Raw genomic sequence first — 24,717 nt, 5'->3', positions numbered from 1 at the left:
GCCCAAAGGAAGTTGCTATGCTGGTCACCCCTTCTACCCTTTTTCCAGTCAAAAAAAAAAAAAACACATATTCGTGTTTTGAATGGATGGCTTTTGCACTCTCTCTCCCTCTCCCTCTTTTGAAATCGACCGTGATTACGTTGGCTTATGAGACCACGACGGAATTCAAGTCTTACGTGCGCAGCATAATTAATTGTGGGTGTACAAGGAGTATAATTTAATTGCGGGAATTGATATTCGCGCTCTAAGATTTAGTACTGCAGGCGCTCCACCTTTTTGTTTTTACACTGTGATGTTGTCAGCAACATCACAGTGTAAAAACAAAATATATATACACTGATGTTGCCAGCAACATTACAATATAAAAATAAAAAAGTGGAGCGCCTGCAGTAAATTTTGGAGCGCAAAAATCAGTTCCCTTTAATTGCTCATCACGTCTTTTATTGCTCGGTAAGCAGACGTACGCGCATTAAAGAAGGATTAATGTCCGCCGTACACAACATCAAAGATGAAGTCCCCAAAATGTCTTCCCTAATTAAATTTACAATCTCAAAATCAATGTTAGTATACTGGAGATGATGTGCAATATAGGTATAGGACCCATAATTGTGAGAACTTTTATGTTCATTTCAAAGTCAATTGGCAATGAACGGAGATATTACAAATGTCATTAAGGTAGGACTACTCTAACAATAATCATGTCAATGGCTGCCTTCACGTTAGTTCACTTTCGTTTCTTTTTTTTAACCAAGGAACAACCCTGCAGTCGAGTCACTATTGGATCCGACTGCGCAATCCAAACCTCGGGGGAGACTAGCACAGCAACCCACCGCCATGACCCCCCACTTAAATCATGATTTGTCTCCAGAGGGAATCGAACTCTGCTATGTTGCAAGCGTAAGTTTGCCCTTACCATGTTGACAACCCATAGGTTGTTTGTTAATTAGGTGAGATACAACAAGATCGGTCTCATCCCATGTAAGAAATATTTAAGGGCCCACAGTCACATTGGCCTTGTTCGTTTAGCATATTTACTTTGTTTTAACTTTGTTTTCCAATCATTATCCTATATCTTTTTTCAATCATTACCCTATTTCTTCAATTATTAATTTCATTTCTCTCTCTATCTCTCCTCTCATTACCCCTCTCTCCAATTATTATCCTATTTCTCTCTCCACCCACTACCAAAACTAAAATACCGAAATGTGCTAAATAAACAAGGCCATTGTGATTAATGGAAGTGTTCGCTTCCATTGATGATGAAGTGGTGATTTTAAGAAGCTTTTGGCTTTCCCACCTACATCATTGTACTAGTTTAATTAGTTTCTTTGATGGAAGGAAACTAGAAGGTCTTAAGGAGAGATATAGGGTCCCTAACCTAGCATCTATATAAGCTTATGATATCTATCAATCAAGGCAATTCAAGATATGCATAGGTTAGAAGACACTTAGATTTAATACGTATGTGTTCGGTATTCAACTTGAACAATAATGACTAGAGGTTAGTTTGACCAAATTTCCGTTGCGTATACCAGTATGGTATTATTTATTCTTACATCCCATACCCTTAAAAACTCTCTCTTACACATAGATATATATATATATATATATATGTATGTATATATCACATACAACTACCTTTCCGTTCATGCATCCTAACATCTCTAATTCCGAAAATAAAAACTTTGGCGTTGGATTCTCATTACTGCGTTATAAATTCCATTCCAGAAATTGGAGACGCATGAAAGAGATGGACAAGTAGGTGGCCGTTTGGTGGCATTGCTACTAAAAGCATTCAAAGCGTCCAGAATTAGTTCAATTGCACCCAACTCAGTCCAGATATCAGATTATGTTTAAAAAAAAAAAACATGCAACATGTACAAACCTGAATATACACGTTCAATAGTAGTTAACTCATGTCAGTGGACAGTTGAGAAGGTATTTGTAGCTTTCGAAATTGTACGATCATTAGCAGAGGTACTCAATGCCGGCCAAAACATTGGTTGATGGAGTATTTACGATATTTATGCAGCATATATATATACCCTACCCCTCCTACGTTGTGGTTCCAATTTCTTGGATAGTATATATTATACGTGTCGGGGTAGGGCAAGGGAACAGTAACTGTCACCGCTGTAACTGAGTTCGGTGGTGGTTGGGGATATCTTGAGATGGCATTCATGACTTAGAGTGCCAGGTGTCAAAAGTGCAAGTTTTTTATGCCCAGCAAAATACTTATAAACAAGTGCCAGCATCTTTGTTCTCGCTCAGTGTGCATTGTTGGAGTAAAAGGGTCCAGAGAGAGAGAGAGAGAGAGAGAGAGAGAGAGAGAGGTAGGTAGGTATGGCTTCTAAGCCAGGAGTGCTCACGGATTGGCCATGGAAACACCTTGGAAGCTACAAGGTATTTATTTAAGCAACTGTAATACTACTACTTAACTATATATATACACACACAGAGGGAGATGTATACAGTAGATGTTGCTTCTGTTGTCTTCTGTATCTCTGTGTGCGATATTCTCTGTATCGATCTCTTGGTAATTGGTTAGATGATTAAAAGGTGCAACTCTTTTTGCATACGTAGAGTAGTATAACCAATCACAGAATGGGCTTTGTAAAAGCCACCTCTCTCGATCTAGCCGCCAAAAAGAGAGTGGTCCGATAAAGTTTTTATTTATGTAGTAAATTTTTTTTTACAAAGATAGGTCATTTTCTCACTATATATTACTTTTAATTCAATTAGAAAATAATTATTTATTTCAGGCCTTAGTTAATTAGTTAGCTCTAGTGATCAGCTCTAGTTAGCAAACATGTATGGTACAGTATGTCTGATTTCCAAAGGTTTATAGAAGCCTAAATCAAACCCAACTCAACGCACCGAAGCCGTCCATGTCACATTGTCACACTACCTTTGTAATGTACGCATAAGCTTTAGACCTTTTCATTTTTAATTTACACTTTTTGAGATGGAATATTATAGGGAAAAAAAAAAAAAAAAGCAAAGGCATACGACTTTTACGGACCACATCAAAATCTAAAATAAAAATTGCTAGTATACTCAGCTTGGCTTTAAATACTCAAAGCGAAAAACCCTTTTTCTTTAAGGAAAATACTAAACACAATCTACTGGGTTGTCATTAAGTTCAAAAAAATGTATTAAAAAGTGTGGTAAGAGTATTAAAGTTAGTAAAAGTAAACCGAAAAAATGTGGAGTAAAAAGTTCATTGGAATTTGTGTTTTTTCTGTCTTTTTCGTAAACTTATTGGCAGCCCACTAGAAAGATCATTGTCGTGATTTTTATAGATTTAAGGGAAAAAAAACTCATACTAATGATACGATTTGAAAGCATTATCGCTTAGCTAATCCCGCTTCGCTTCTTATGATATTGCTAACTTACTTATAATTTTGTGTTTATGGCTTTGCTATATATTGTGGTGCGTGGGATGGATTTACTAGTTCGTGTTATTGGCACCCTGGGCGATTCATGCGACGTACTCTTACTTGGTGAAGGATGAAAAGGAGAGGGATTTTGGGTATTTCCTCGTTTTCCCCTTCCTTATGTTTAGGATGCTTCACAACCAAATCTGGATCAGTGTTTCTCGATACCGCACTGCCAAAGGAAGTAATCGGATTGTCGACAAGACCATTGAATTTGAGCAAGTTGACAGGGAAACCAACTGGTCTGCCCTACTCTCTCTCTCTCTCTCTCTCTAAATCTATATTTTTTTTATATCCATGTAAATATGTCTTATTTCTAGTTTCAAGCTTCGGATTTTTTCTTTAGAAGTTTTCATATAATTCAAAAAGCTTTTCTAGATTGTTTCCGTACGTATAAATATTGCTATTAGAGATCAATTAATATAGGATGATGCTATGGTGTTTCCGGTCATTTTGGAAATACCGTAATTTTTGACATAATTTTACCATTATGAGCATAACTAAAACTTATTACAAGCATAACAAAATCCAAACAAGACATAACCAAGGAATATCCAAAAAATCAACCAAAGCATAACCAAAACCAACCAATGCATAACAAACAAGTTATGTCTTGTTATGGATTTGTTATGCTTGTAATGGGTTTTGATTATACTCGTAATGGTTTTGATTATTCTCATAATGGTTTTGTTATGCCAAAAATTACAGTGTCTCCAAAATGACCGGGGATACTGAAGTCATTCTCATTAATATATAACCACAAACTCTCATACAAACACTTTACACACACACGTATCGTTTGGTGGGGGCCCACACACTGAAAGTGTAGTGTGGGTGAGCTCTAATATAAATGTAAGCGAGTTTATGTAAATATTTGGGATGATGCTATGGTGTCCCCGGTCATTTTGTAGATATCGAAATTTTTGGCATAATTTTACCATTATGAGCATAATTAAAACCCATTACAAGTATAACCGAACCCAAACAAGGTATAACCAAGGAATATCCAAAAAACCAACCAAGGCATAATCAAACCCAACCAATGCATAACAAATAAGTTACAGGAATGCTTTGCTATGGTTCTGTTATGCTCATAATGGTTTTGGTTATGCTCATAATAGGTTTTGGTTATACTCATAATAGTTTTGTTATGCCAAAATATACGGTGTCCCTAAAATAACCGGGGACACCGAAGTCATTCCCAAATATTTGTAAGTGTATAATAATTGATTAAATGCACAAAGAAAGAAAGATATTTCTTACAAAAGAATAAATTTAATTTTTTTGGACACCCGTGACGATGGAATCCGGCCAACATAAATACGGAGTTCTGAAATGCTTCAAAACACCGAGCGATAATGCTCCTAGACTACTGAACAAAGGGGGTGTTCCACTTTTTGGAAAAAGTACTTTTTTGAAAAAAAATGTAATTTTAAGCTCAAAAATTATGTGTTTACGTAAATAATTTTTCTACCAATATGGATATTGTTTGATAAATCTAATTAAGATCTTTTAAACGATGAAAAAAAATTAAAAAAATATTTTTCATTTTTATTATATTTGAGTTTGAAATTACCTTCTTTTTTCAAAAATTACTTTCTCCAAAAAGTAAAGTGGAAGACCCTCAAAATTCACGTCTGAGTAATTTTTTGAATGGTCGGTTTATTAACTCAACTTTAAAGACCAACAAGCAACTCAAATTTATTGTTCTTGGATGTGTACGTACTCACTCAAAATTCTTTTTCACAAGCTAATTAATTGTGGTCACGATATTGACTAATGGGTGGGAATAATAAATATTGGTGCAGGGATGACCAAATATTGTTCAATGGAATAATCTTCTACATAGGAGTACTGGCAGTGCCTGGAGCCGCTCAGCTGCCTTTATGGAGAACAGATGGCGTGGTCCTGACCGTGTTGCTTCACAGTGGTCCAGTGGAGTTCCTCTACTACTGGCTCCACAGAGCACTCCACCACCACTACCTTTACTCTCGCTACCATTCCCATCACCACTCCTCCATCGTCACCGAACCCATTTCGTGTAACCACCACTATTTAATTTAATTAACCTTCAACATATATATATATAGTCCGGTTCCCTTAAGGGATCGCGCACGGGCTTACCGTGCGGGACTCCCATTTTCCAATCGAATTGGGACGATCCGAGCCGCTCAAAGTGTTCAGAACGTGATTTTAAGGGTACCCGCGAGAAATCAGCAAAAAAAATGATCAGGAAGGGCTTGATCCGAGCTGTTTTTTACTGAATGTTCTGAACACATTGAGCAGCTCGGATCGTCGCAATTCGATCTGGAAAAGGGAGGTCCGCACGGTAAACTGGTAAGGGATCCCTCACTGGATCCGTGGTGTATATTTATATATATATATTCTTGATTAATAGATTGATGAGTATTTATTATTACATTATTGTGGTTGAATACTCGTGCGTATGTGGCAGCTGTGATACATCCGTTTGCGGAGCACATAGCCTACTTTACGCTGTTCGCGATACCGTTGCTGTCATCGACGGCGACGAGGACGGCGTCGATAGCGTCGTTTGCGGGGTACATAAGCTACATAGACTTGATGAACAACATGGGTCACTGCAACTTCGAGCTCATCCCCAAGCTCCTCTTCTCCATCTTCCCTCCTCTCAAGTTTCTCATGTATACTCCTTCGTAAGTCTCCCCTGGACACTTCTATTGAATTTACTTTTGTTTCGTTATTGTTAGTTAGTATATTTTGTGCACGTATGTATCTATGGTCCTTTTTTTCAAGCCCACAACGGTACCTACTACCTAGGCCACTGCATGCACATTTTATTTTTTGACCCACCAATTGGGCCCCACGTGAGGCCCCGGTTTATTGTCGCGGACTGCTCATTTGGGAAGAAAGCCAACCATTTTACTACAGATGCAACAATATTTAATGCGAAAATACTAAGGGCGCCGATGATACATAGATCGGCATGCGGGGCCTATTTTGTGTTCTGCACAATTGATATGAATCGTTCACTAATTTAGGAAAAAATGAGTGGGCACTGTAAAGAATTAGCTTAACTGAATATGTGTAAAAGTACTCGATCTAATGTTTCAATTTTTCATTCAGATTTTTAGATAATAGGATCTTGTAATCTGAATAAAAAATTGAAAGATAAGATCAACCACCTTCAATTAAGCTAATTTTCGCGGGCCGACTCGTTTTTGTTAAAAAATTATAAAAAGATTCGAATCATCCGTGCGAAACCGGAATGGTCCTCAAGTGCCGGAGTGAGCCCCGAGTGCTGGGAGCACACCTACTGGTGGCCGTAGTCAGGTTGTATTTGATGCGACATTGAAATTTCCGCCGAGGGATTGGTTTAGAATGCAAACTTGGATTTAGTTGGACAACACTCATGGCTGGTTGGTTTGGACGTGGGATAAAGACGGGGGTATTATTTATGAAGGAGATAAAATAGTAGGGTGTATTAGTTAATAAGGGAGACATATATTGATGTGATGTTTATGGATGGAGATTAAATAATAGTTAGTTTGGATGATGTATTAAAAATGAGAAGATAAAATAGTATTTGATTTGGAAGAGAGATAAAATGGAGGGATAAAATTGCTTTGTAGTTGAAATGGAGGAGGAGGTGGTATTATTTCGGCCTTATCCGAGGGTATTAACTAATAACACCCCAAAATCCATCCATAAATAATCCCCCCGCATGGTTTTTGGGTTGTCAAACCATGTGATAAACCTAGGCCCACGGTTTTAGGATGGGAGAAAACTAATACCCCCTTCTCAATACCCCATCCAAACGAGCCTTAAGGTTAAAGTTTCCTGTCGCCACTTGTTGAGACTAAACATACTCCTAACACTCTCCACACGCGCTAGGATTTTAATTTTGGTTCCGAATCTTCAAATATAAATGCGTTGGAATTCCCTACATAGAATGATGATGTAGTGTTACGGGACAACAGGGGAGAGGGGTATTTCCTCGCAAACGTGATGCGGCGTGCTACTGTCTGCATAATAACAGTAATACTACTACTACGTACAAGTAGCTGGGATGATAGAAATTAGACGAGGCATTTATGGGTTCACCCACCAAAAATGACTCTGCCACATGATTTACTCATTTATTAGACGAGGCATTTTTATTTATTTTTAGTACCAAAAGGGTGGAAGCGAACAACTAGTGTAGCAATTCTTCTAAGGTGTGACCATAGAGGTTCCTTGTCCGCCTATGGAATGTCTGGTTTAAATCATAGCTACCGTCTGAAAGAACGAGTCATTACCATGACACCACCTAATGTACAATTGGCAAAAGCTCTCCCCTCAATAGTCCAAAGACTCATTCGTTGGGGACTCGAACTCATGTTCGATCGAGAAGAATAGTGAATCCTGCCTACTGGCCAGACTACCATTTAATTATTAGACGAGGCATTTGCTGGTTGCCTCACCCACCGATAATAGACTACACCGTCGCTAGCCTACCAGCTGCCATACGATCTCCTCATTTATTGGTGCGAAATCACTCAAAATGTTCACATGCCTCATGTATGCACCTAAAATGTCCAAATCTTTCCCTTTCTCATCCACCTCACCTCAGGGGAATCTGTGGTACCCAAATGGAGTAGGAATAGACTGAATAGTAAAGTAGTAGTACCACATTAGGCAAGTGGCCCCACCACCACGTTGGGTTCTCTGTATAGTATGCATAAAGTTGGATTTGATGTGCCGACACATGCTAGATGCAATGCAATCCAACTTGTAATAATTGAAGTCTTTGTTTTAGTGGTAATTCAATTTTGCTTAATTTTTTTTAGAATAAAGAATTGTTTTTGACGAGAAAAATCTATGCAATATATAGATGAAATATGAAAAAAAAAAAAACTTTTCAAAAGATGAAATAATTCAGGGGTTGTTTGGCCTAATAAAGCCAAATGGCTTATTTTTTTGTCCTTATTTAAAAAAAAATTTGTATTTGTTAATTTTTGGTCAATTTTTTTTGTGGATTATTGCGAGAAGAATTTGAAAAGTAAAGAATTACGATCGAAACCTAATTTTTTTGAATAAAGCTGAAAATAAGTCAATAAGTCAATTTTTCGTCTTTATTAAAAAAAGTTGAATCTCTATCGTAATTTTTTACCTTGTAGATTTCTCTCGTAGTGGCGAAGCAATAATTCACAAAAAATTGACAAAAATCTAACAAATACAAAAAAAAAATTTGAATAAGGACAAAAAAAAGAAAAAAGAAAAAGACATTTGGCTTATTAAGCCAAACCACCCCTCAAAAGGACAGTTTTTTAGTCATGTTTTTTTCTTTATCTCTTCTGAACTTATATAATTCAATTATTTCAAATGATATATATATATATATATATATATATATATATAGCTTCATGATTCTTTTAATGACAAAAATGATAATTCCCAAATACCTTGACCATAAAATAATCGTTAGTAGGGAATAACATGAATGGGTGATCGATCTTCAATCTGGTGTACTGTTGATCACCTCGATATTTCTTAATTTAAGCCCCAAATTATTTTCTACACAAGTTAATTTCTTTGCATTTTCTAATAACACATCATGCATTGCTCTTTCTAGATTAGTGGAGTAGTAACACATAATATCCGTACGTTCTCAATTTGACAATTAATAATTACATCAATGTGTGATTAATTTCCAGGTATCACTCCCTGCACCACACTCAATTCCGGACCAACTACTGCCTTTTCATGCCGATTTACGACTACATCTACAGCACCATGGACAAGTCCACCGACACCTTGTACGAAACCTCGCTCCGCCGACCGGACGAGTCGCCGGACGTGGTGCACCTAACGCACCTAACGACGCCGGAGTCGATCTACCATCTCCGAGTCGGATTCGCCACCTTTGCCTCCAGGCCTTACACTTCCAAGTGGTACTTATGGGTGATGTGGCCTTGGACATTTTGGTCCATGATGGTTACCTGGATTTACGGTCGCAAGTCCTTCGTGGTGGAGAGGAATGTTCTGGGGCAACTCAAGCTACAAACTTGGGCTATACCAAAGTACAACATTCAGGTAATTAATTAGGCATTCCATTTAGTGAAGATTATACGCGTATTAATTTATATAGTCGTTTTAATTTGTGTATATGTTTCTTCTTTCTTCTGTTAATTCAGTACTTTATGCATTGGCAAAGAGAGTCCATCAATAACTTGATTGAGGATGCCATACTGGAAGCTGACGAAAGGGGCACCAAAGTTTTGAGTCTTGGTCTCATGAATCAGGCAAGTCTTGCAACCTATCCCGACATGATTACTGTTATTCGGCCTCGATCACTATTCGATCGGCCTATCCATCATTGTCGCGCGATTTGGTAATCTTCGCTGTCTTCTCTCTCTCTCTCTGGATGCATGTTGTTGTTGTTTGTAGGGGGAGGAGATTAACAAGGGTGGGGAGCTGTATGTCCGAAGGCACCCTGAGCTCAAAGTGAAGGTGGTGGATGGGAGTAGCTTAGCAGTTGCTGTTGTGTTAAATACCATTCCCAAACAAACAACCCAAGTCCTCCTCGCAGGCGCCTTCTCCAAAGTTGCCTCTTCCCTTGCCCTGGCTTTGTGCCAAAGGGGCATCCAGGTAATTTACATTCCACTTTTCAACTTTTTGGTAAGTTATCTAGACCAATTAAACAAGCCAAGTCTCGAGCAGCTCGGTTCATTCGCAGGCCTATCTACCCAACGGAATCACGATTTTGTTTCACTTATTTATGTTATCCATCCAACTTGATTGTGCAGGTGTTTGTTTTGTATGAAGATGACTATAAAAAGCTTAAGGCATCAATTGGCACCGGTGCTGCAAGTAATCTGGCCCTTGCCAAAACTGCTATTAAGGTAAATGCTCCACTAATTGCTTTTATTTGTGAATGAATTCATGTTTGTTTTTGTTTGGTTCGAAGCTAAATTTGTTTTGTAAGATGAATTCCTGAGTGTTATTATTATTATTATTATTATTTTTTGCAGACATGGCTGGTGGGAGATGGATTTAATGAAGGAGAACAATTGAAGGCCTCAAAGGGCACATTGTTCATTCCATTCTCACAATTTCCTCCAAAGAGAATGCGCAGTGATTGCTTGTACTACGACACACCCGCTATGGTCACACCCAATTGTCTGGAGAATGTAGACTCTTGTGAGGTAAAAAATTATTTTCATAGTATTCGCGAAACGCACTGGTCAAGAGCTTCACTCTTATCCGCGTGTTATCGCTTAATCAATCTATACAGGGCTTTGTACACTCCGAGTTATTTGAAAACAAGACCCAATTGAAAATAAACACGTCTAAATATGTTTTGCATCACGGATACGATTATCTTGTGAAATTAACGTTGCGACGTATATGTGTTGCAGAATTGGTTGCCAAGAAGGGTGATGAGTGCATGGCGTATAGCAGGGATAGTCCATGGTTTAGAAGGGTGGAATGTGAATGAATGCGGGAACATGATGTTTGACATTGACCGAATTTGGGAAGCCGCTCTTCGGCATGGTTTTCACCCTCTCAAGAGTACTTGATCATCACACCAAGGACTTCTCAAATGCCAGACTTGATAATCACACTACGAATCTCTATTATATTATAATAGCATTAAAATTTTCATACAATAATCACACTACGAATCTCTATTATATTATAATAGCATCAAAATTTTCATGCAAATCTCTCTACTACGAATCTCTATCTCTATTATATTATAATAGCATCAAATTTTTCATGCAAATCTCTCTACTACGAATCTCTATTATATTATAATAGCATCAAAATTTTCATACAAATCTCTCTCTCTCTCTTTCCATATATATATATTCATTTATATACGGATGCCTGTTGTTGATGTTTAAGTACTTAAGTTTAAACATATGCAGCTTGGCTAGCTAGTTTGTTACAATTTGTCTCTGAACATGGTTTGGATGTTGGAGAGCAAGTATTGATGTCATATATTCTATCTGTCCACCATCTTTGAAGCCTGAGCTTGAAAATAGGCTACCATTTTAAATTATTTTTGATCTCCAAAACCTGCCCTACAAGGCTACAAAACAGATCGACGCTGAGTCTCTGGCTAAAACAGAAACAAAGCCGAAGGGGATGAAACCGCTTAGGAGGAAGAGCCGCGCGCTCTCTTAGCAGTACTGGATGCCACGGCATGAGCCAGCCCATTACCTTTTTTCCTCATGAGTCATGACCCAGGCAAACTTGAAACTGAAATTGAGACGATAGTGACGAATGCCCAGGACCGGTGTCAAAACGTCCCAAGGAGATTCCGATTCAAAAATGCTGAGCTTGATGGCTAATCGACTATCAGACTCAATGATCACCCGAGTCAGACCCAAAGGGTCATCCCACAACCTAGACTAATTAATGGAGTAGCAAATAATTCTCCTTGGAGTGGAGATGAAATAAAAACTGAGCCCACGGACCCATCCACCACGAAACCCTTGCAATCTCTTATATATAACCACAGCTGTCTTGGTATCTCTCTCTTTTCTTTTCTTTTTTCTGAAAGGCAAAAGAAATTTCATTAATCTTTGAAAGGAGATTACAAAAATTAAAAGGAATCACGTGAGTATCACAATCAAGGAGAGAGTATCCCAAGTTGGCACTCAAACCCTTAACAATCAAATGCCCAATCACGAACCCAAACAAGGAGTCAACGATTCAACTAAAAACATCGTTTGCAGACAGAGTCTCTAGCAATCTCATCACCGAAGCATACTGCTGAAATACAGAACAGATTGCTACCCTTTTGATCCTTTGAGCCGGAGATCCCAGTAAAGCTATTTCCTCCATTAATCAAAAAGCCAGACTTTCCAATCTGTGGACTTTATCATTCGCGTTGATGAGTGAACCCCTTAAGAATCCATAAGAACCCATGAGTCGTACCATTTAGTCAGCCATAAGCTATTGCTGAAGTATTCTCCATGATAGGGGCGGATCTAAGTAAGGAACAGACGGGTCACGTGACCCAGTTGAAATTATTGGAATAGTATTTTTTGAACCAAGGAAATAAGCAGGGCCGGCTCTGAAATTTTGTGGACCTAAGACGATCTTAAAAAATGAGGCATTCAATAAATGTATACAAAAAAAAAAAGTCGATAAATGAATTTTTCAAAACTAAATACATGTATTCAACGCGAAAAATCCAAAAAAAAATACAATAAATCGCAATATTTCAAAAGCATCATTGTCGTTACTTTAAACATCACTTTTCTTCTTCTTGGTTTTTTGTTTCTCTGACCGGTCCGTTCTTCATTTCTTGCGTTTGTTTGCAATGGGATAGTGTTTGTGTAAAAGGGAAAAAGATGATGGTAATGATGCACGGTGCACCCACCAGACGGTCCACACTGAATAAATTTCAAGGGCCCCAGAGATCAGCAATCCTGTGATTCCTTTTATTCCAGCTTCTTCTTCTTCTTTTTTTGTTTATTCCTCGGTTCCGTGTTCTTTTTAACTGGGCCACTGGGCCTGTTCGCAATAGCCAGTGAGCGAGAAAAACAATGGGCCTTGGGTTTAAAAATAGGCCCTATAACATATATACTTAGGTACTGAAAACAAATGAGTGCACTAATTTTTGGACTTTTTTGGGGGCTTAAGGCTTAGGCCTCTCGGGCCTTAGCCCAGAACCGGCACCGGAAATAAGTAATATATATAAAAATACCCAACTCATTGCAAGCCTTGTGACTTGTGCAAGTGGGCAAGGACGTAGCCTTTTGTGCCGTTGGTTGTTGGTTTGATCCCTAGGAGTTTTCTCTAATCTTTCTTTTTATTGTAGATGCTCAAATGGATGAAAAAATTCTCCTGAAACATGTAGCTAATGATAGTTGAAGTCCATCAAGAGCTTTATCATAGTAATACCATAATACCAACAACCCTTCCTATATCTACAACACAAGTAAATAAAATAAAGTACTATTCCATTTATTTTTTCTTAATATTTTTTTATTGTCCGTTGTTTTTATCAAGGTTATGATTGAGAGGTGACTCATCTGTACCAAATTTTTGGATCCGCCACTGTCCATGATCCCTTGTCTGTTGTCTCCCATGGAATCCTAATTAAGTCGGCCATTCTGTTGATTAATTGGTGCTTCCTCCATGGTAAATCTTTTGATAAGTAAGCTGTAAGTATGTTCTTCCATGATCCAGTAAACCAATCTTCAGTTCCTGTTAATATTACAAGAGCACACACTCGAACAACTTTAGCAGACACAACGTGCTCACCCAACACACACACAAAGAAAGAGGGAGCAATTCAAATGGAATACAAAATTGTTTATATCCCAGTTGGGATGCTCCCCAGACTATGTATGAAGTCATTGACAGAGTAATACTAGTTGTTGCCCCATTTTAATTTCACCCACCATGAGATCCTGAATTTTACCAAATTCGTTAAATCCTAACTGGGCTATATCTTTACCATTAGAAAGAATGCTGTTGGGTTGGTTCAAATTCCCAATAAATCAAAAGTCTTGCATGGTTGAAGTTTTCTGTTTTTCCCGAAGTACGTGCCAGCTGTTGTGCTAGCTGTTACCTCTTTGCTAATGCCGTGACCTTCCATCTTCTGCGGGGAACATGAATAATGTTATTAATGCATGGGTCGGTGGTAATAGAGCTAGATAGGTAGGGTATTAATACTAGGACGGTGATCATAGACTGTAGGGCCTGGCTGGAAGAGATTATATGCACCAGAAATTATAAACCTTGAACAAACAATACTGGTCCAAAAAATCCAGCTGTTGCACGTCAGAGCTCCTTTTTAGTTGGGCTGAACTAAGGGTGTCGGACGGATGGAACTGACATGACACGATTAAAAAACGGCATAGCACAATTACGTAAACGAGCCGGCTTGTTTGACACCTCTAAGTTGAACAACTACAGTTAGGAGTGCTTATTTAGTGCTTGCAGTCAAGTAATGCTTTAAGGGCCTTCTTCCGAACATATTCGTGTGTGGGGTACATACTTGGTTGTCAAATCCTTACAAATATGCAGTGGAGAAGGCTCCTCGGATTCTCTGCCATTAGGGCCAGTGGGCCAACTTACAGCCATATTTGAATGTCTATGTACGAATTTTTGTAGGCTCTACGTACGTACAGAGTGGTAAAAATCAAATTAACCACACTATATAAACATTATAACTTGTTCAAGTTCTCTAGTTAAAAGATCAACTTTCATTTTTATCATCCCATTTTCTTCAAAACACACGAGGAAAGGGTTAATCAAGTGTCACATAAAACTAATTTTCTCATGACACAAGAGCCTATAAAATAAACAGATCACAAGTGGACTAGTAGTCTAGTGATAGGCACCACACGTACACTTATGCATTTGACTGTGGTTAAAAACCTTTACTAACTACAACGAGCACTACTGACTTTTGCCAAGCAAATAAAAAAAACGGCTCTAGCTAGCTTTGCAGCTGAGCATATGGGGCAAGATTTTGAATCTCGTACTGTACCAGCTGGTATTGAAGAAATTTGGTACCCTATTCCTCTAATTTTGTTTCGGCTCAAATATCTAATCGCACTGGCTGTACCGATCAATCTCGAACGGTATTAGACTACTTTTAGATTTCAATGATTCCAAAACCACACACAAACACTTACACAAATTCTCTCACATCATATTGTGGGCCCCACACACACATTGAAAATGTGTAGTGTGTGTGGACCCCACATGTGATGTGAGTGAGTTTGTATGTGGTTGTAACAGGACTCTTTAGATTTATTTTTCTCTTCTTGTACCGGTCAAATACCGGACGGTACCAGACTACATTTAAATTTATTTTTCTTTTTAATAAATCTATATATTATACTTCTTTGATGTGGAGAATAAAATCAATAACGATAAATCCGATACAGTGCCCAATATCTAATCAATAACGACACCTATCGTATAAGTAGGGAAATCGTACTCCAGGTATTCAAAATTGTACTCCCGTTTCTATTGTGGAGGGCGATTCATAACCTAATATGGATTTTTATCTCGTCACCAGACGGCGAAAGACAGTAATAGAATCATTGATAAGAGTATCGATTTTGAACAATTTGATAGAGAAAGCAATTGGTGCCCCCCCCCCCCCCCCCCCCCCCCCCCCCCCCCCCCCCCCCCCCACACCCAATTCAGTAAGGAATTGAGGCCTCCATGGCATAGCAAATGTTCATCTTATAGTACGTACGTTCATGTACATGGAGAAAGCTATGATGCACACATTCATATCATAAAAATATTGTCTATTATTTTGGTTTAATATTTTTATATTTTTTTGAGTCATGGGACGGATTCTTTTAGTGTAGTTACGAATAGACGTGTATGGTGAAAAAGTAAAGCCATGCATCTTTATCGTTAAACTGCGGAAGGTTTGGCAGATGGTGGGTCTTGTCCTTCAATTTTTGGTTTTGTCTACTTGGGGTGTGTCCATTAATTGGCTTTTGCTTCTGCTCTTTTGGCTTTTGTGGTTTAGGTTGTTTGGTTTGTTTTAGCGGGTGTTCGGTGTTTTGGTTAACTTTCTTTGGGTGTGGGTTCTCAGGTGGCACTTTGCCCGTGGGTTCTCAGGTGGCACTTTGCCCGTGTGCCCGCAATCTTTTTAATCCTTATTTCCTATTAAAGGTTAATAAAATCTTTTATTGCCGATAAAAAAAATAATTTAAAATCTCCAAGGAAAGATGCTCTTACACGAGTAAAAATTCTTATCGGGATAGGATCATAGGAGTCCAATTAGTAAGAATTCTTTCTTTCACAAAAAGAAAAAAAGAAAAGAAAAGAAAAAGAAAGTAAGAATTCTTTCTTAACAAGGAAAGAAAAGCTAAAAGGTGGTATTGAAAGCCCAAATATATGGGCTAAATGGACTGGGCTTGAAAACAACATGTCAATTCTTTCTTTCACAAAAAGAGAAAAAAAAGGAAGGAAAATGACGGTCAAAGACGTGTTTTGATAATTAATACTCGTCAAAGACATTTTTAGTATTAATAAATATTCTTAGCTTCTCCTTGGCGGGTATTAATTATCAAAACACATTCTGAGCCGTCATTTTCCAAAAAAGAAAAAAGAAAAAAAGGTGTAGTGTGTGTGGACCCCACATGTGATGTGAGTGAGTTTGTGTGTGGTTGTAGCAGGACTCTTTAGATTTATTTTTCTCTTCCTGTACTGGTCAAATACCGAACGGAGCCAAACTACTTTTAAACTTTATTTTTTTATAATAAATCTATATATGTACTTTGATGCAGAGAAATAAAATCAATAGCGATAAATCCGATACAGCGCCCAATATCTAATCGATAACGACACGTACCGTATGAGTAGGGGGGTGTTTGGCAGCCTCATTATCCCATTTTCCGTTTCTTCTTTTTGCATTTTGGTTGTATGGCTGAGAATGAGAAAACTCATTCCAGCAAAATGGTTCTTCAGATTTGAAGAAAGGAGAAGAGAAGTGAGAAAGAGGTTCAAAGGAGTTTTTCCCATTTTCGTTTTCCAGCCACGCCAAAAGACATCCATACCCTTTCCGTTTGTCCATAATTCCACGCCAAATGACATCCATACCCTCTCCGTTTGTCCATAATTTCACAAAACCCTCGAACATTATCCTCTCCACTATCACTTTACTCACATTCATCCATCACACAAGACGAAAGATCAACCTAAAATCTTGATTTGTGAAAACCAGATCGATTCCAAAACCCAAAAAAAAAAGGAGAAATCTATTAATATAGAAAAATCATCAATCCAACAATAAGAAATCTTCAAAACCAGATAAACAAGAAATCAACCCAATTAAGATATCCCAATGTGGATGTGTTTGTTCTTCCCAGATGTTTTGTTTTCAACCTTAGAATCATGGATTGAAAAGATTACAGCTTTATCAACACAACAATCACTGTCGACGGGATTAGGGAGGGTTTGGGCTGCTTCAAGATGGCCGCGGTTACTGCTGAAGGACTTCTGTCGTCGATGTATGACGGACTTCCATGGTTGTTCGGTTAGCCACATCCATCTCCACAGAGAGAAGGGGGGGGGGGGGGGGGGTGGGGGGGGGGGGGGGGGGGGGGGGGGGGAATAGGGCTGAAATGTAGGGAGGGGGGCCAGTGATAAATAATCAGGGGTAATATGGTAAAAAACTAACTCATAATTCATTTTTCTTACATATTTCTCAAACACTACTCCTGTTGCAAATTGCATTTTGCACATATCATCCAAACAATTTATTAAATTCAAAATACATTCTAACCATTATCCAAAAAGCCAAAAAGTTAAAAATGAAAAGCCAAAAAGTAAGCTCCCAAACATCCCTGAGAAAATCGTACTCTAGGTATTCAAAACCTTGCTAGAGTGAGCTTACAGACGGTACCTATCTCAAGGGATCAAGAATTTTTAAATTAGGTTTTGCATAGAATCCGTTCCAAATTTCCAATAAATGAAAAAAAAAATTCATAGAAGAAGTGAATTGTAATGGAAATACTGGGGACACGCCTCTCGACCGCTCCCCAGACACTCTTCTCTCACAAGTAGTGGGCTCCACTTTGAAATGACACTGCATGATTGATAATGAGAGAACAGTATTCACTTTAAAACTACTACTTTGCATCCACCATTGTGCAGTGTCACATATATTGGACGGTGTGGTTGGTGTTTGACACCTAGCATTATTGGGCCTTCAAAATGGGTATAGAAAATTGTCCCTTTTGCATCAGAAAGAAAGAAAGAAAGATAGTAGATGGGTATGGGCACATGGTGCTCGACCATTTTACACAGTATTAGTACAAAAGTTCATTTAGTCCAAAGAAAGGGTGTCTGTCTTTTTGCCATGCTTTGACTATCATTCGTTCATTCTTCTTGTCGTGTCTGAGGAAACTTGCGATGATAATAAGAAGAAATCGTTCAATGGATCTTGCTTCCAAGTACTACTACTTGATAGTATATATATATATATATATATATATATATATATATATATATATATATATATATATATATATATATATATATATATTCAGTGGGAATTCAGGAATTTGAAATACTTAGATCAAGGTAGAGGTGCATTTGGTTAGCCATAACTTAAATAAATTAGGTAACGTGTGCAAAAGTTTTGCTCACATAAATACTAAATGAGTATATATGCTAACTGGCACCGACTCATCCGATTACCGATCTTCTTCTTGTTCAGTTGCTTCAAACCCTTAATCGTAAAATATCTAGGCTCTTCGGCGTAAAATATTTTTGCCAAAAAGATCGAAGCATTTTGTTTGATTCTCCTCTCAGAAATAATCTCTCCAAAACTTTTGACTATTTCGCCATTCGTGTTTTTCGTCTTTAATGATTTTTTGTCAAATTTTTTACTTATTATATACTCCCTCCGTCCCAATTTAGTTGTCACTTTTTGGAGTTCGTGCCACTTTTCAATTGATTATATCTTGTAATTTATAATGTTTTAGATGATTTTGAAAACATTGTATTATAGAACAAATCGAGATCCATCAATCAAGATCCATATTGGATATAAAATTCATTACCAATTTAAAGATATAGCTAGTTTTTTAATCCAATTAGAATAGAACTGGGACAAGTAAATTGGGACGGAGGGAGTATTTTTTAGATGTACATAACATATCTCTATTTAAAAAGTAAAGTTGTTTGTCAAAATGTTAAAAAAAATTACTAAAGACGGAAAAATACGTAAATCTAAAGAATTTTTTTATCTCAAAATTGCAAACCAAACACAATGATTATATATTATGGTGTTTGATTGACAGATGGAGGATGGATAAGTAACGCGTTTTGCACATTAAGATAGACGTGTCTAGCTGTTTGTTTATAGGTGATCTCTCTTAAAAAAACACAAAAGAATAATACTCCAAGTCAATTTGGGAAGATTTTGCAAATTGGCACCTGATATCAAATATCATACTATTATCAATTTATCATTAATATTAGTCAATTTGGGAAGATTACGTTGCGAGTTTTGGACAAACAATAAACACAAGCATCAATTGACACCTCGAGGCAGATATAGTCAAGAGCAGGTGCTTTCCAAGCTGCTTATTGCTTTGGGAATCAAAGAATAATGTCACAAAAACTTCGTTGCCCTTATAAAACAACTAATAAGAAATCTCTAAAAGAGAACAAGCTAGGGAACTAGGTCACCTGAATAAGCTAAGGATGGGGTGTAGGGTTTGGGTTTGGGTTTGAAAGGCTCTGTGATCACGCTCAAGAACAAGGTCGCCATGTCTTGTCACCTCCTTCAGCCCTTTTTTTTTTTTTAAAAAAAAAAGGAAAAAGAAATGTAGTGGGGTGCGGTTGTTTGATAAATCCCTATTTGGTAGTAATTAATTAATAGTACGTACTAAAAACGAAATAGGCTTTTGGAATATTAACCGTCAATTGCAAAGAAAAAATAGACACTGCTTAGCTTTATTGAGTTGGAAAAGACTCTCTCCTATAGCATTTCCCCTGCTGCAGTAGAGTTTAGGAAATTTGCACTTATACCCCATGTACTATCACCGATTTGAAAACATACTCCTTGTACTTCAAATTTAAGCACTTACACCTCTTATACATAAAAATACAGGGGGTGTACGTATAAATTCCCCTTCTTTCACTTCAAAGTACAAGGGTGTAAGTGTCTAAATTTGAAGTACAAGGGTGTATCTTTAAATTAATGATAGTATAGGGGAAATAAGTGCAAATTACCCTAGAGTTTAACCAGAATTGCTATATAGGGGTAAACATCTCAGTCAAGTAGATTTGCAGATCAAAAAAAAAAATCAAGTAGATTTCGTTTTGACTTTGTAGCTTGGCTTTATATAGGAATTCTTGACAGCCAAGGGCACTGAGAATGGTATAATCAAAATAAAAAGATTTATAAGGTTAGCAATATTTGTTCAAAAAGAGTTTACATTGAAATAACCAAATTTAAAAACATTTTAGCAACTCATTAAATTTTGGCTATTAGATAATCAAAACTACCAACCTTTTGCCAATAATCAAATTCAATTGTCTTCACATTTCCTCAATCAAGTATACCATCATTACACAAAAACATTCTTTCTTCCATTTTCAACATGTTTATAACAAAAATACTTTTAAAAACAGTTTTTATTTTTTTGCAAAAACAGTTTTTTTTTTTACAAGTTTTTTTATTAAAACTGTTTTTCCCAATTTTTTTTTAAACAGTTTTATTTCAAAACAGTTTTTTTTATTAAAACTTTTTTTTTCAAAAACTGTTCTTTTGAAAGAAAAAACTTTTTTTATTCAAAAACTGTGTTTTTTTTTTTTAAACTTTTTCCCGAAAACTCTTTTTTTTTAATCAAAGTTTTCAAAAAACTATTTTCTCTTTTTCTAATAACCTATTTTTATTAGTTTGAAAACTATTTTAAAAAAATTGTTTTTTATGTTACAATTTCTAGATTTTTATAAGTTAAAAAGGTAATGTGACAAGTTTTGGTTATTCAATTTTGATTGTATCATTGTGGACCTCTACATTGCTAACCTTAGTAACTTCTTAAATGAATAACCAAAAGATGATGTGGCAACTTTTGATTATCCAGTTTTGATTATTCCACTGTGGATGCTCTAAAAGGCACCGTCAAGGAATAATAAATGAACAAAATAAGGGTAAATACCAATTCTTATTATTAATTAGTTGCTACTGCTTTTGTACTTATCATTTGAGATCGTTAATAAAGGATGAATCTTTTGATGGATTATTAAATATCAAAAGATAGAGTAATAAAGGATGAATCTTTTTTTCTTTTCCCGACAACTCGGGTCATGGGGCTAATTAACTTAAGTGCATCTTGATTAATCTTGAGGATCCAATCTCACCGCCCAATTGCGGAGAGTCCAATTAATGTCAGAGGAAAACTCTGTATAGACTGCCCCATAAGAGTTGATAACACCTAAAAAGTTCCAATCTTAAGACCTCGGAAGATAACAAATCCGTCCCTAAGGCTGCACATCCTTCTCATGATCAGGGTCATGAACTCTATTATGTGTCAAGTGCACCTAAGCATTTTACTTAGAAGTCGTTGTGCAACTCTAATGGCGTGTGGTGCATGTGGTAGGTGAGGTCAATTTAACCTTTTTTTAAATTTGTTTTTGGATAAGTGTCATTGTAATTCTTTCTTCATTTTTTTATCCTCAAGTGTCATTGTACATAATCTCTATTATAAAACAGAAGAGTGTGAGGACAAGTTGTTGGAACGGCTTAGATTCATTTGATCCAAAGGCTGTAGTGCATCCTCCCACTTTCCGGTTAAGTGCCTATGATGTTCACCTAAATCACACAACTGTCATTCCCTTCCAACCGGGATGCGTAGTGCCGTAGGCACGGGCTAGCACTAGTTCACTATAAGGCCTTAATATGAGAGAGAGAGAGAGAGAGAGAGAGAGAGTTTTCGGTTTTTTTTTTCTCTTTTGTTTTTCCTTGCCAAAAAAAAGAAGAAGAAAGTTTTTGTTTTCTCTTCACTTTTATTATTGGGTTTTTTGGTCAACCCAAAAGCATGGCCCAATCGTACTCGAGTTAGGAACCCCATGTACTGGGCCGGAAAAGCTTCAACTAGGATCTTTTGTGATTTCCGCAACATTTTTTTTATTAACGAATGTCCGATCAACTTGTACGTATCTTAATAAATTTCGGTACCTCTGAACTAAATGACCAGGTAAACCCTCAGTAATTCAGTGACCTCAAGATTTGAAATGTTCAACATTCATAAGATTCAAAGTTTCAAACCTATGACTTTATGAAAAATAAAAAACATTTATTAACTTTCTTATAATCAATTCCTGGTTTAGTCTATACATGCATGCTTTTCTAGCAAAATTGGTGGTCCATCGATCGCATGATTTTGCTGAAACTTTACAGAGTACGGGAGTAGTGGGTCTAAGAAGTCAAAAATTAGGAGTGGCCAGTTTATCTCCAATATAATTAGTCCACTTTTTGTAAGGACCATCTTAACTTAATAAAATAAGGACCTTCCTTTCCCGATAGAATTTTGATAATCTGAGCCGCTCAATGTGTTCAGAACGTGATTTTAAGGGTACCAACGAGAAATCAGCAAAAAAAATGACCGGGAAATGCTTCATTCAATCAGTTTTTGTTTGTTTTTTATTAAACGGTTCAAACAAAAACTTCTTAGATGAAGTTCTTCCCGGTCATTTTTTTTGCCGATTTCTCGCGGATACCCTTAAAATCACATTCTGAACACATTGAGCGACTTGGATCATCGAAATTTGAACAGAAAATGGAAGAAATGGGAAGGTCCTTATTTTAACTAAAATAAGGATCTCCTCATTTGAAAATGACTGCCAATATAATAGGCTAATAGCCCTAATATCCAAGTCAAAACTGTCAAACTAATGCAACGAAATTAATTATGGGACAACAAAGAAAAATTAGGTCTATTAGAAATTAGTACTAGACTTGAAGATTTTGCCGATCCGACTATCAAGATATTTTCCGATTTCCTGTGAGAGTAGCAACTCAGTGATTCTACGATATTCCTAACCGTATGTAAAGTTGTTAGTACTATTTTGCTTCCTCAGATATGAAATGCGGCGAATAAATGGCACGACTCCTTGTGCATATAGAGATAATCTTGTTGAACCACATACATATTTACGTATTCTTTGTGTGTGTGTATATATATATATATATATGGTTTGGTTCGTCTCCCACCAAGAATGGGTATTCTTCAATAGAACACATTCAAAGGTTGCCTTGGCTAATTAGGTTTATACTATTATATACTGTGGTCCAGCTTAAACTAGTAACACATTCAACGTAGCTAGGGTACTGGACAACCCATATCGATCGTCTTTTTGCCAAAAAAAGATAAATGACTCCAAACTTTCCCCTAGAAAACAACCCATTTCTCGAGAAACCAAGCTTAGTTGAGTTGATTTGCTTACAAAGATGCTACTCACACAATAATTCAAACACAACAACTTACACAACCTCTCACATATATGTGGGGCCCACACATAGTAATATGTGTGGAGCCCATATGCATGTGAGAAGTTGTGTAAGTTGTGTTTGGATTGTTGTGTGAGTATCATTTTTGATTTGCTTATGTGTCTCCCCAGTAATGGCCAGTGTTCGAGCTCCATGGGGAGCAAGTTTGGGGTTCAAAGATATGGATAGCCTCTGATCGAACTCTCGTTGACTAACATACTAACCCCAACTAATGTATAAACTATGGCAAATAAAAAAAGAAAAAGAAAAAACCATTTCTCTTGCTGATTTCCCGAACTTTCCCAAAATATTCTACTCCTAATTAATTATCTCATATGGCTTCAACACCCCATGCAATTAGTTGGTGTACACATACCAAATTGCTCCTCTGTCTAATTTGTATCTTTTCTCTGAAAAAGCAATTAGGAAAGGTGCTTTACAACTAAACAATCGACTAAATAAGAGATCAAGACATGATCCCTGCAGTGGATACTTCTATCTAACCCGAGCTTTAAGTTGATTAATTTTAGCACTTTTTGAATGATCATATTCTGCTGGTAGTTAAGCTCTATTCCTATTTTGTTACAGGGCTACAGGAATCCAAATTTGTATTCTTGTATATGACTGGGGAATCAACTTCACACTTTGCTTCACACTTAACTGTGAGAAAGAAGAAAACTAATTAAACAAATTTGTGCAATAATTTCACTGTGGGCTTCTACCATGTGATGTAAGCCATGTTGCTTGGCAGGACATAGGGACGAATTAAGTCTAATTAAGTTAAATTTTGCTTAAATATTCTTAGCATTACTTTAGGGGATAACACCGTAATATATTCCTTTTTTTTTTTTTTTTTTTTTATAACTTAGGTGTTCGGGTCAGCTTACGTGCATGCACCTCGACCGAGTAACGCGAAAATGAAATGTGCAATAAATGCTATGAAAATAGAATTTAAAACCCGATTTCCTCCATAAACTCGCCTATCTAAATGGCAGAAAAGTTTTCGTATTTATGCCTTTTCTTGTTGGAGGGGAGACCGTTCGTTAAAGCTACCAAAGAACTCTCGTGGAATAAGTAACTTTAATCATGTCTTTCGCTACCAAATTATGAAATTAGCCGCACATAAAATTAATTGAGGTACACTGCGAGCAAACTTGTCAGTACTCCTGAGTTATAAAACAAATCCATATAGTATACATAGTAATTTTTCAGCTCCAACAATTTCATGCTCCTCGTTGTCGATTTCATCTTGCGCATAACTCGGGTTTGAGCTAGGGATACTTTTGAATCCTCTTCTACTGAGTCATTGACGGGATT

At 37.0% G+C, this 24,717-nt stretch overlaps 1 protein-coding gene across 2 annotated transcripts in view; it reads left to right on the top strand.

Moving 5' to 3' along the window:
* Positions 1-11,411, top strand: part of LOC131333609 (very-long-chain aldehyde decarbonylase CER1-like) — a 44,495-nt gene extending 33,084 nt beyond the window's left edge. Inside the window, exons 1-10 of one of the 2 annotated variants that reach the window (XM_058368219.1) lie at positions 2,197-2,403; positions 3,456-3,679; positions 5,246-5,478; positions 5,893-6,112; positions 9,113-9,491; positions 9,593-9,700; positions 9,846-10,046; positions 10,205-10,300; positions 10,430-10,603; positions 10,817-11,411. In XM_058368219.1, the coding sequence (XP_058224202.1) occupies positions 2,344-2,403; positions 3,456-3,679; positions 5,246-5,478; positions 5,893-6,112; positions 9,113-9,491; positions 9,593-9,700; positions 9,846-10,046; positions 10,205-10,300; positions 10,430-10,603; positions 10,817-10,978 (1,857 nt within the window). In that variant the 5' untranslated portion in view covers positions 2,197-2,343 and the 3' untranslated portion in view covers positions 10,979-11,411. Of the gene's footprint in view, positions 1-2,196; positions 2,404-3,455; positions 3,680-5,245; positions 5,479-5,892; positions 6,113-9,112; positions 9,492-9,592; positions 9,809-9,845; positions 10,047-10,204; positions 10,301-10,429; positions 10,604-10,816 lie in introns of those variants that run through there. The other variant, XM_058368218.1, reaches the window with a different exon arrangement.
* The last annotated feature ends 13,306 nt before the right edge of the window (positions 11,412-24,717 follow it).

Source organism: Rhododendron vialii, chromosome 7a (assembly GCF_030253575.1).
Source record: "Rhododendron vialii isolate Sample 1 chromosome 7a, ASM3025357v1".
In the NCBI taxonomy this organism is placed as follows: Eukaryota; Viridiplantae; Streptophyta; class Magnoliopsida; order Ericales; family Ericaceae; genus Rhododendron; species Rhododendron vialii.
Note: the sequence above shows the minus strand (reverse complement) of the source record. Positions and strands in the feature narration are given on the sequence as shown.